At 33.9% G+C, this 10,844-nt stretch overlaps 2 protein-coding genes across 3 annotated transcripts; both read left to right on the top strand.

The window, feature by feature from the left end:
• The first annotated feature begins 542 nt into the window (after positions 1–542).
• Positions 543–2,582, top strand: LOC108851465 (protein SYM1). The gene is made up of 6 exons (XM_018624902.2): positions 543–876; positions 1,545–1,700; positions 1,782–1,914; positions 1,994–2,033; positions 2,112–2,267; positions 2,361–2,582. Exons 1-5 carry the CDS (start codon positions 583–585, stop codon positions 2,197–2,199), a joined length of 711 nt encoding a protein of 236 aa, XP_018480404.1. The 5' UTR covers positions 543–582; the 3' UTR covers positions 2,200–2,267; positions 2,361–2,582.
• A 5,897-nt stretch (positions 2,583–8,479) lies between these two features.
• On the top strand, positions 8,480–9,461 carry LOC108853330 (uncharacterized). Of its 2 annotated transcripts, XM_057007350.1 has the most exons (5): positions 8,482–8,630; positions 8,718–8,805; positions 8,898–8,966; positions 9,084–9,136; positions 9,240–9,461. In XM_057007350.1, exons 1-5 carry the CDS (start codon positions 8,598–8,600, stop codon positions 9,321–9,323), a joined length of 327 nt encoding a protein of 108 aa, XP_056863330.1. In that variant the 5' UTR covers positions 8,482–8,597; the 3' UTR covers positions 9,324–9,461. The 2 variants fall into 2 exon arrangements, with proteins under 2 accessions (XP_056863331.1, XP_056863330.1); XM_057007351.1 differs by lacking the exon at positions 8,898–8,966 and having other exon boundaries at positions 8,480–8,630.
• The last annotated feature ends 1,383 nt before the right edge of the window (positions 9,462–10,844 follow it).

Here is a 10,844-nt window from a genome sequence, read left to right as displayed (position 1 = left end):
TGGTGTCAATATTGTATAAATTTTCGTATAGAGACCATTAATAACTAACACATGGTTAGAGGCAGAGGGAGAGAGAGTACATGAATAACCTGAGAGATTCAAGGAGCATATGTCCCTCAAAATAGGTTCAAACAAAAGTGTTTGAATGAATAAAGAAGAAACATATGTGTAATGCCCTTACAAAACCATCAAGTACTCTTTTTACTTGGTGACTTCTCTTTTCTTTTCACATTGATCAAGACTCTGCTGGACAAATGGCTACTGAAGAGATGAGGAAAGGGAGAAATTATGCGTTTTTAATAGTAAGTTTGCAGCTATGTGAACAGAAATCCTGACTGTTGCATATCCACAAAGTCCATATTCAAATCATACCGCTATTAAACTCACGGCGTCGATTTTTAACAATACATATAAACCGAATCGAACCGTAACTCTAATCGAACCACAAAATTAATCAATTCAAAATCAAATCGTATGTTACAGTAAACCAAACCGGAAACCAAATGGCCAGTAGCTTACTCATTTGCGCTTTAAAGATTAGGGGAAAGTCTCTGTTTCAGACGAAAGGAATCAATTTTTGTAATGGACGCATTGGGTGGTTGCGGCGGCGCTAACGGTTTCTGGGGATGGAACGGCTTCAATCAACGGAGGAAGAAGAAGAACAACTCTTCCGGCGATAGACGCAATCAAAGGAACTCTGGATCTTCCGATTCCGTCGACGTGAGCAGAGACTCCAGTGGCTATCGTTTTCCGTTAAAGCAAGCTGTGACGGCCGGTGCGCTCACTTTCACCGGTGACACGATTGCTCAGTTGTCTGGGAGGTGGAAGAAGAGAGCCGCCGCTCTTAAACAATCGTCTTCTGATAAACCAGACGAGGTTTGTTCTTGTTCTCTACTTTGATTTTAATGAGTGAAGATGAATGAATCTCTTACTGAACTAAAACTGGTTGTTTTTGAGGATGTTTGGTTAGTGAGCAGTGACAGTATCTTGTAACAAAAGCACTGTTCTTTTTTTTTTTTGCTAAACCAGTTTCTTCCATTGTTTTGTCTAAAAGATGTCATGAAGGAAACTGAATCATCAGAGAACCAAACTTTATGTTGGTGAAGATGTTTGGTTAGTGAGTAGTTACATTATCTTGTAATAAAGTTTTGTTCTTTTCGTTAAAACGAGTTTCTTACATTTTTGAAACTGGTTTTATCTGAAGATGTTATGATTTAATCTTGTCTCTACTTTGATTTTAATGATAACTCAAGTGAATAAGTGATGCCGAATCTTTGAAGAACCAATGTTTGGTTAGTGAGTCTAGTGACAGTATTGTCTGAAGATATTATGATTGAATCTTGTCTCTACGTGGTACCTAGAGTTAAGCAATCTGTACATAACCGAACTGTATGTTGTTGAGGATGTTATGATTAGTGAGTAGTTAGTGACACTATCTTGTAATAAAGTGTTCGTGTTTGGAGAAGATATTTGCTCTTTTTACTTACATTGTTGAAACTTGCCACTTGTCTAAAGATTTTGTATGATTGTATCTGTCACCTTAGGAGGAACTGTGGAACATTTTCTCAGAACATGACTGGGTTCGTGCACTGAGGATGAGTAGTTATGGGTTTCTCTTGTACGGTCCTGGTTCTTATGCATGGTATCAGTACCTTGACCGTTCTTTGCCAAAACCAACCGCGACCAATATTGTGCTTAAGGTAACCACTGTCTCTAGCCTTGTGTTTAAACTCTTTACTTAAAACATGTTTTGTGCTCGAATTTACCGATCTCTCTGTTAGGTTGTGCTTAACCAAGTGATCCTCGGTCCATCTGTGATCGCTGTTATATTCGCTTGGAACAACTTGTGGCTGGGAAAGATCTCTGAGCTTGGAAACAAGTATCAGAAAGATGCTCTTCCAACGCTCCTTTATGGTAATATATACCAGTTTAAAACAGAGTTACACTTTCACCATTTGTGCATATGTTTATAGTTGTTGGCATTCTTTTGCAGGGTTGCGCTTCTGGGTTCCTGTTAGCATACTTAACTTTTGGTATGTCTCTTTCTCTTCTCTCATTTTTCATCTTGGCATTCTACGTTAGAGATCTGATGAAAGTTGAAATATTTACAGGGTAGTGCCGCTTCAAGCTCGTGTAGCTTTCATGTCAATGGGTTCTGTGTTTTGGAACTTCTACTTGTCTTCAACTTTGAGCAATTAGATAGATACCACAAATATTCATCTTCAGCCTCACGGACTGATGATAATATCAGAGTTTCCAATGCTTAAGTAAGCCAATCTTGCTGCTCCTTCTCTACTGTTCAAACGTCATCGTTTCAATAGAAATCTGACAGTCTTACATATGATTTGCTTTGAACTTAGATGGCAGGTGAAGCAGGAACTCTTCAAGAAGCCCTTTAAAACATCTATCAAGTTTCTCTTACGTGTTTCTATGGTTTTCTAGAGAAATACAGTAAAATATATTGGGAATCAATTATCTCTTTTGTAGTAATTATTGCTTATTTTGAAGAAAAAATATCTAAATAATACTGTTATTGAAGGATAATTAAGCATTTGTTAGATTTATGTATTTTTAATAGATCAGATATCCCTATATACTAAAGCACAAGTCGCATGTCCACTAAAATATTGACATATGGAATTGTTTTACAAAAACAAATGAAAAAAGTCGACTGGTTTCTTTTTCCATCTCCTATTTTCCTGCAATTCTAACTACCCAATTTCTTTTTTAATGTTAACATCCCACGTTTTATAATCAAACTGTTTTTTTCTCTCAGCGTCTCAATAAAGAACTTCTCGAACAGTTTGTTTCTATCTTTTCTTCGAGCAAATTTCTTTTTTTGAGTAAAGAACTGTTTTTACCTCTTAAACGATCATTATTGTAAAGAACTTCTCAAACTTTTTATTGCTCTTCCTTTTAGTATATAGGGATTCTCACATTCAGTTTCCTTAAACTCAACTATATTTATCAGCAACGAAGGTAACAAAGTCCTTTTCTATTTCTTTTATCTACAAGTTGATTTCGTAAAATGGAGAAAATGAAACACTTCAAATTTAGTATTTACATTTGTTGCAAACAAGAAATCAGGAATCCACTCATTAGTTTGCATAAATAATTTTAAATAACGACAGAAAAGCAGTATTAGTTTTTCAAGTTTTTTTTTGTTGATGAAATGAGAATATTATTAATAAACAAAAAAAATCAATTATTTCCCCTGTTCATCTAAGAAATACTTTAAAATTAGTATTGGCATTCGCTGCAAAATATATTTTCTCTTCAAAGCTCGATTCCATGTTTGCTACTTTAATAACAGTTAAGGAAAACAAAAGAAATGAAAAAATAGGAAAAAAATGTAGCCGATTAAAAAATATACAGACATTTTTAGGAATTTAGAGATGAACGTGTTTGTAAAAAATGGAAAAGAAAATTCTCAAATGTGATTATTGTAGAACTTAAGCATTATCTACAAATATTGCAATACATATTAATATCTAACAATCAATTTTGCTACAAATCATACTATTTTAACATAATAATTTTTTTCCCGTACGTAGTACGGGGTAGTATACTAGTACATCACAAAAGACTTGAAATTCATCTTTATTTTCTTATTATAGCATGCAATATACCTAAACTTGTAACAATAAAGTAACTCTCAATGAACTAATACAACAATGGCGAACGGAGATGTTCATGTGGAAATATATGTAAGTTGTAATTAATTATACCTCTTTGACCAATAGTATTTTAGATAAATAAAATTATTTATAAAATCAATGCAGTTTGCAATTAATTTTCAACTGAAAGTTAGTATAATTTACATTGGAATTGTAAAGTGACACTCTTTGTGTAACAAGAAAATAAGCTCAAAGTGACACTTATTATGAAACAGAGGGAGTATATGACTTGTGCTTGCAAGGGTTTGATTGAAACTTGAAAGTACTTAATACTTGATTCGATTGTTGCAAGTACTTGATTTAAAAAAAAAAAAGACAGGAACTGAGTATCAAGTATAAATGCTTAGCCCTACTGACAACCAATTTCATATGAAAGCTTTTGTGTATATGTCATTCGGGTTTTTATTTCAGTAGAAATGTGGAAAAAAATGGACGAGTTTCATGCAAAGATGTAAATAAAATAAGATAAATGGAAATATAAAAAAAAAGTCAAAATTGTTGTGTATAAGAAGTTGTAGAAATTGATTTATGATAAAATATCAAATGCAACAAACATCATCATAATTATGTTAAATTAGGCCAGAGCCCATAGAGCGAAATTTACATATTTAAAGGGCTGAATAAAGACAGGAAGAAGAACAATAGCCGAAACCTAATTGCCCTTGTCCCCCACGCGACCATGACGCCGAACCTGAGATCTTTGGTTGCGAAGGTAAATCTCGAGAATCAATCAAACTGCGATGTTTAATTTTGTTTGTGCGCGATCTATCTTCTGATTTTGACCAAAATTATGTTCACAAGGCTTACCGTGTTCGTCAAGGACGTACTTTCTCTTCCTCCTCCTCCGCAGCTCCTAATCCTATCCGCGACAAAGGTTACTTCATCCCATCCTTGGATACCCTTTCTTATATTACCGGCTGGGTTTGTACTGGATATGTGGCTCACTTTTGTTGGGGTAATGAAAAGTTGAATTTTATTTTTGGTATTTTCCTAGCGAAGATGTTTACATTCGTCTTTTTTGCTATCTCAGATCTTTTAAGGATCTTCAAAATCTATCAGGATACGGAACAGCGTACGCAACAATATAAAATCGAGGCTGAACGTTTTCTTGACGAATTGGTATGAATCTATCCTCTGCTATTTTACTCTTTTTTTTTTCAAGTTCAAACGTAACGCCTATCTGTGTTTTTTTTCCCCTGTTTCATGCATTCAGAGTCGTAGCCGCCGTTGATTCTCCGGGGAATGAAATGTATCTATTTGCAATACGAGTGAACTGAATTATCTATGGTTGTGTTGTTGGATTTTTAGTTGTTGCCCTACTTGTTTGTTTGGCGTTAATAATTTCCGACTTTGTTATAACTAAAATAAATAAACGATTGCGAGTTAAGTCTTTAGAATTGATCGGATTATAAGATACTCTTATCGTATTTCAGAACAAAATAGCGACAACAATTAAAGCGAAAGTCCTACAAAATTGCTCAAGATTAAAACAGATTAAGACAATATTGGCCCATCAAGCACTGTTTGCAGACCGAACCAAACCAAATCAAAGTTAAATCAACAACACCACTCCAGCTAGTACGAGACGTGCCAAGGAAAATGCAAAAATCCAAACGTAGACTTCCGAGTATTTTGGCATGAACCCTAATCAGCATCAACAAAAGCTTGAATTTGCAATTCATACTTGGAAGAGTAAAACAGACTTTGACCAACAGTACATTCATATAGTGAAGAATCATGAGGACAGCTTTCAAATGACTCTCACGAGGTGCAGAGAAAAACTGACTGAGCTCTTTGACTGCAAAATTGATATCGGGAGTCACGAGGGAATTTTGGAGATACTTGAGACGTCCGATGAGGCGACAAGCTTCTGCATCGATCAACAAACTCACCACCAGTTTCACTAGATAACTTTACAGCTGGATCCATAGAAGGTTTGCATCCACGAAGACATGTCTCATCAAGAAGATCCAGAGCATATTTTCGTTGACAGACATGAATACATTCAGCAGATCTTGCATTTTCCAGACCAAGAAAAGTACTTCATGAACCAAGATCACGCAACTTGCAGAAAAATTCCAACTGAGTCTTGAGAAGATCTACTTCAAAATCATTGTTGCTTACAATGATGATGTCATCGACGTAGATAATCACACATAGAAACACAAAATCCGAAAGCTTAAGGAAGTCTGAATGCGTCTGAATAAAACCTAGACCAGTGAGCGTAGTAGAGAACTTCAAAAAAAACAGCTGTCTAGACGCATGTTTAAGGCCATATAGTGATTTGTGAAGTTTACACACAACATTCGGAGGCATAACGTCCCCATATTGGTAGCATAACATGGAGGAAACTTCATGTAGATCTTTTCATCTAGGTCACCATTTGGAAAAGCATTAAATATGTCCAACTGATAAAGAGAGAAGCAATGAATAGCAGCAAGAGCAAGTACAAGCTTAACAATAGTGAGTTTTCACAACCGGAGAAAATGTGTCATGGTAATCAATTCCTTCATGTTGTGTATAATCATTTGCCACCAAGCGAGCTTAATACCTCTCGATAGAACCATCAACATTAAACTTGACTACGAAAACCCACTTACATCCAATTGGTGTTTTATCAAGAGGAGAAGTATATATAGACCAAGTACCAGTTCCTTCAGGCCCAGCTCCAAGTTTTTATGGACCCTGTTTAAACTGTAAAAATGGACCCTTATTTAACGTGTACTTTTCATATTTTACTACAATAATATTAATAATCTGAACAATTTTGGACATTTAATTATGAAGTAAATATGTAACAAAAAGATTGGACCCTGTGATGCGGCACTTTCAGCACATGCCAAGAGCCGGCACTGAGTCCCTTCAAGGGTAGTATTTTATCATCCGTCAAATCATCCCAAACCACCAGTTTCTTTGCTTCAGCGTAAGTTATGGGTTCTTTATCTTTGTCAATCTTCTCTATTAAAAGATGAGTACTATTTTTATCTACCTTAAAAAAGTCATAATAGGACCTTTTAATCTTCTCTGTTAAAAGATGAGTACTATTTTTAGTTATGTAATATGACATAATAGTCAATAACAATATTAATAATAAATCAATTTTAACTCTAAATTTTAATTTTATTTTTAGTTATAAAAAAATCTGTTGAGAAAATATAACAAAATCCTACTAAACTTTTTAAAAAATTTATATTAAATAATACAGTAATTAATTTCGTAATTAATAGTACAATATTAATTATATTAATTAATTTTTATTATAGACAAAAAATTCTATGCTAATTTTTTTTATAAATTTGTAATCATAGTCTGTAGTATATTAAAATAGAAGTATTATATAAATAAAATATGAAAATATTATATTAAATTAGTGAATTAACCTATTTAATTAAAAAATATTTTCATTTAAATAAATTATCATTTGCCATTAAACGGATTAAAATTTGATTACTATGTAATACTTTTATACCAAAATAAAGTTATTAAGATATGTTGAAATTTTTTTTTCTACAGCTACAATTTTCTTCAAAAATCATATGTTGAAGAATATTCTTAATTTTATTATTTCAAATTGTATATTAATTGTACCAAACTCAAAAATGTAATAACATTTATTAGAAAGGTAAAATACATAGAATAAGTCACTAATATATTAATAAAATAAAAATAAACTTAAACAATAAGATTTAATAGTTATAAAGTACATAACACTAAAATGTAAATCATATATTATAAATTTTACGATAATATCAAAGTTTATAAAATGAAAAAAATATCTGCACAAAAGTGCGGGTTAAACTCTAGTAGCTACTTAAAAGGAAAAGTAAAGCGGAGAAACTTTACCTTAAGCAAGAAATGATGAAATTTCTTTGGTCTAAGTCTTGACTTGTGCTTACAAGTAGGGTCGGGCACATTATCCGGTACCCGAACCCGTATTCAAATCCAATCCGGAAAACTCGAACCGAAATCCGAACCGAGATGGCAAGATACGAGAACGGATATTGAATTAGGAGAAATTGGATAACCAATCCTGAAAGGGTAAATATCCTAATCCGAATGTATATCCGAAGATAACCGAACATATGTATCATTAACTCTATATTTATAGTTTACTTCTTTAATTTTATTCAAAATATTTATATTGATTATACACATGGTTCAAAATTAAATAATATACATATAGTTACAAGAAAAACAAAAATTTTACTCATTTAAAATGCTTAAAATGCATGTCAAAACTTTTGTTTCATGAATCAACAAAAATTACATCTAAATTTTTAAAGCAATAATCAAATTAGCGTCTTTTATTTTTTTGAAAAAATTATCTTCAAATCATTTAATTTATTAAAAATAAAATATCAGTTAAGTAGAAGTTATATTTTTAAATACAAAAAAAACTTGAGAAATGAAAATTTTAGTTCTTTTCAAAATCTAAATATTCGAAAACCCGATCCGAAATAACCGAATACGAACTAAAAATACCCGAAGCCGATCTGAAGTACAAAAATTCTCGAACAAGTTCTATACTCCTACACAGAAATACCCGAAAATCTGAAATACCCAATTCGACCCCGAATAGGTATATGAACGTTTTACCCCTACTTACAAGCGTTTGATTGTTGCAAGTATTTGATTTTAGAAAATAAAAGACAAAAATAAAAGATGAAACTGAGTATAAATGCCTAGCCCTACTGATAAATTTAAAAAAAAAATAAAGTCAAAATTGTTGTGTATAAGTTGTAGAAATCGATTTATGATAAAATATCATATGCAACAAACATATAATGTTGAATTGGGCCAGGGCCAAGGCCAAGGCCAAGGCCAGAGCTCATAGAGAGAAATCTACATATTTAAAGGGCTGAATAGAGACAGGAAGAAGAACAATAGCCGAAACCTAATTGCCTTGTCCCCCACGCGACCATGACGCCGAACCTGAGATCTTTGGTTGCTAAGGTAAATCTCGATAATCAATCAAATTGCGATGTTTAATTTTGTTTGTGCGCGATCTATCTTCTGATCTTGACCAAATTTATTTACAAGGCTCACCGCGTTCGTCAAGGACGTACTTTCTCTTCTTCCTCCTCCTCCTCCTCCTCCTCCTCAGCTCCCAATCCTATCGACAACAAAGGTTACTTACCCTTCTTTCTCTCTATCTCTCCCCCAGTGAATTGGTTGTTTCATTTGGAGGGAAGACCTAAGTTTTTTGATTTATGATTGTAGGAGGAAGAAGTTCTATTGTCTCTAATTTCGTAAGTCGATGTTTGTTAGTGATGTCGGGATTCGGCATAGGTAAGGGGAGAGAGAGAGAGAGAGAGAGAGAGAGAGAGAGAGAGAGAGAGTTTATACTATTTACTTACGCCTCGAATTAGATTTAGTTATCCTGTTTTCTTTTTTCTTGTATCAAAGGTTCTTACATGGAGGGAGATGACACCGACAAATTTGAGGAGAAGATGAAAGCGGTAAACAAACAGAAAAAAAAACACTAGTCCATCCAGATATGCATATCATATAGTGTTTTAAATCCTCTCACGCATGCATGCCATCGTCTTTTTTTGTTTTCAGAAACAGAAAGATGCTTTGGATGCCTTGGCCAAGGAGCGAGAGCAGCGGTTTGGGTTTGACCAAAACAAAACCAGGGTTCTATAGTTTGTCTCACTTTTATTTGTCACTCTATGTCTTGTTCATGTAAGAGAGTTTGCTATGCGCATAGTTTCCATGGATTTGTTTTCTCTCTACTGATGTTTTGGGTCTATATATATATATATATATATATAGTTCTGTCTCCCTCATTGTAATTTTATGTCTGGTTCATGTAAGAGAGTCCGTTTGTTTATGCGCATCAAGACTTGTTTTCTCACGCACCACAATGATGACCTGTCAGGTGAATTTAAACAATAATAAGACAAAATAAAAAAAAAATTTTAAGATAGATACAAATACTAATTCTAAGAATCAAAAAATTCACTTGAAAATTTGTGAGTTATCAATCATTATCGGTGGTATGAACAAAAATAGATAAAAAAAAAAAACTAAATTCATCGTCTTTGGCATCTGTACCATCTCAGGATTCAGAATTCACGTAACTGATTCATTGAAAAACCTTTTACTTTAAGAAATTAATCTGTCGGGTCTGATTTCAAATCACGTCCACCCCCTAGTGAAAATCCAAAAACAAAAACCAACCCCAAGTCGGCTGGCAAATATGAAGTTTGGCTTCCTGAAGACGAGTATTCCATTTCAACACCGTGGTATATAAAGACTGTTTCCAATTGCATCTCACACGACGAACCAACCTTAGGCAATCAATCAGTCGCAAGTTTTTCTCTACTCATCAGCAAATGATGCCAGATTCCTAGGAGAAGCTGCTTGATTCCTGCTACTACCTTCACCTTGACGTGCAACCGCTTGCCCAAGCCAATCGTTAATGGATGGCAGGCAGGCAAACACTCAGCCGCATCAAACTTCTTCATATTCTATGCCTCCCAATAAGCAAGTAACCGAGCTTTTCTACAACAGCAGCATGATATATTAAACAAGAGAAAAATAAAACTTAAGCTCAGAAAACTAAAGAAAAAATGCATCACTTTTAAGAGGCATTGAATTGGAACAACCTACCTAGTCAACACAAATCCTGTTGCATATCCAGAAGTCCATATCCACATCATATCGCTACTATGCTCACGACGGCGTTTTTAAAACAGTACATATCCGTAACTCTAATCGAACAACAAAATTAATCAATTCAAAATCAAATCGTACGTTATATGTCGGGAGATGACACCGACAAATTTGAGGAGGAGATGAAAGCGGTAAACAAATTAACAAAAAAAAAAATACTATCCAGATATGCATAGCATATAGTGTTTTAAATCCTCTCACGCATTCTCTTTTGTGTTTTCAGCTTGAGAAAGATGCTTGGGATACCTTGGCGAAGAAACGAGAGCAGTTGTACCTGGACATGTCCAAATCCTAATTTATCCCATGGTCAATTGTGGAGGGGCACCAAAACAAAACCGGGCTTCTATTTTAGGTTCCATAGTTTATCTCCCTTCCCTTTTATTTGTCACTTTATGTCTGGTTAATGTAAGAGAGTTTGCTTATGCGCATAGTTTCCATGGATTTGTTTTCTCTCTACTGATGTTTAGGGTCTATATATATATATATATA

Source organism: Raphanus sativus, chromosome 4 (assembly GCF_000801105.2).
Source record: "Raphanus sativus cultivar WK10039 chromosome 4, ASM80110v3, whole genome shotgun sequence".
Lineage (NCBI taxonomy): Eukaryota > Viridiplantae > Streptophyta > Magnoliopsida > Brassicales > Brassicaceae > Raphanus > Raphanus sativus.
This window is presented reverse-complemented; position numbering and strand designations above follow the sequence as displayed.

Excerpts from the sequence above, each read along its gene's own strand:
- LOC108853330 (XM_057007350.1), top strand. The coding sequence starts at position 8,598 with ATGACGCCGAACCTGAGATCTTTGGTTGCTAAG. Across the intron at positions 8,967-9,083 it reads GATGTCGGGATTCGGCATAG|GTTCTTACATGGAGGGAGAT; the intron begins GTAAGGGGAGAG and ends CTTGTATCAAAG. Across the intron at positions 9,137-9,239 it reads TTGAGGAGAAGATGAAAGCG|AAACAGAAAGATGCTTTGGA; the intron begins GTAAACAAACAG and ends TTTTGTTTTCAG.
- LOC108851465 (XM_018624902.2), top strand. The coding sequence starts at position 583 with ATGGACGCATTGGGTGGTTGCGGCGGCGCTAACGGTTTCTGGGGATGG. Across the intron at positions 877-1,544 it reads CTTCTGATAAACCAGACGAG|GAGGAACTGTGGAACATTTT; the intron begins GTTTGTTCTTGT and ends CTGTCACCTTAG. Across the intron at positions 2,034-2,111 it reads GTTAGCATACTTAACTTTTG|GGTAGTGCCGCTTCAAGCTC; the intron begins GTATGTCTCTTT and ends AAATATTTACAG.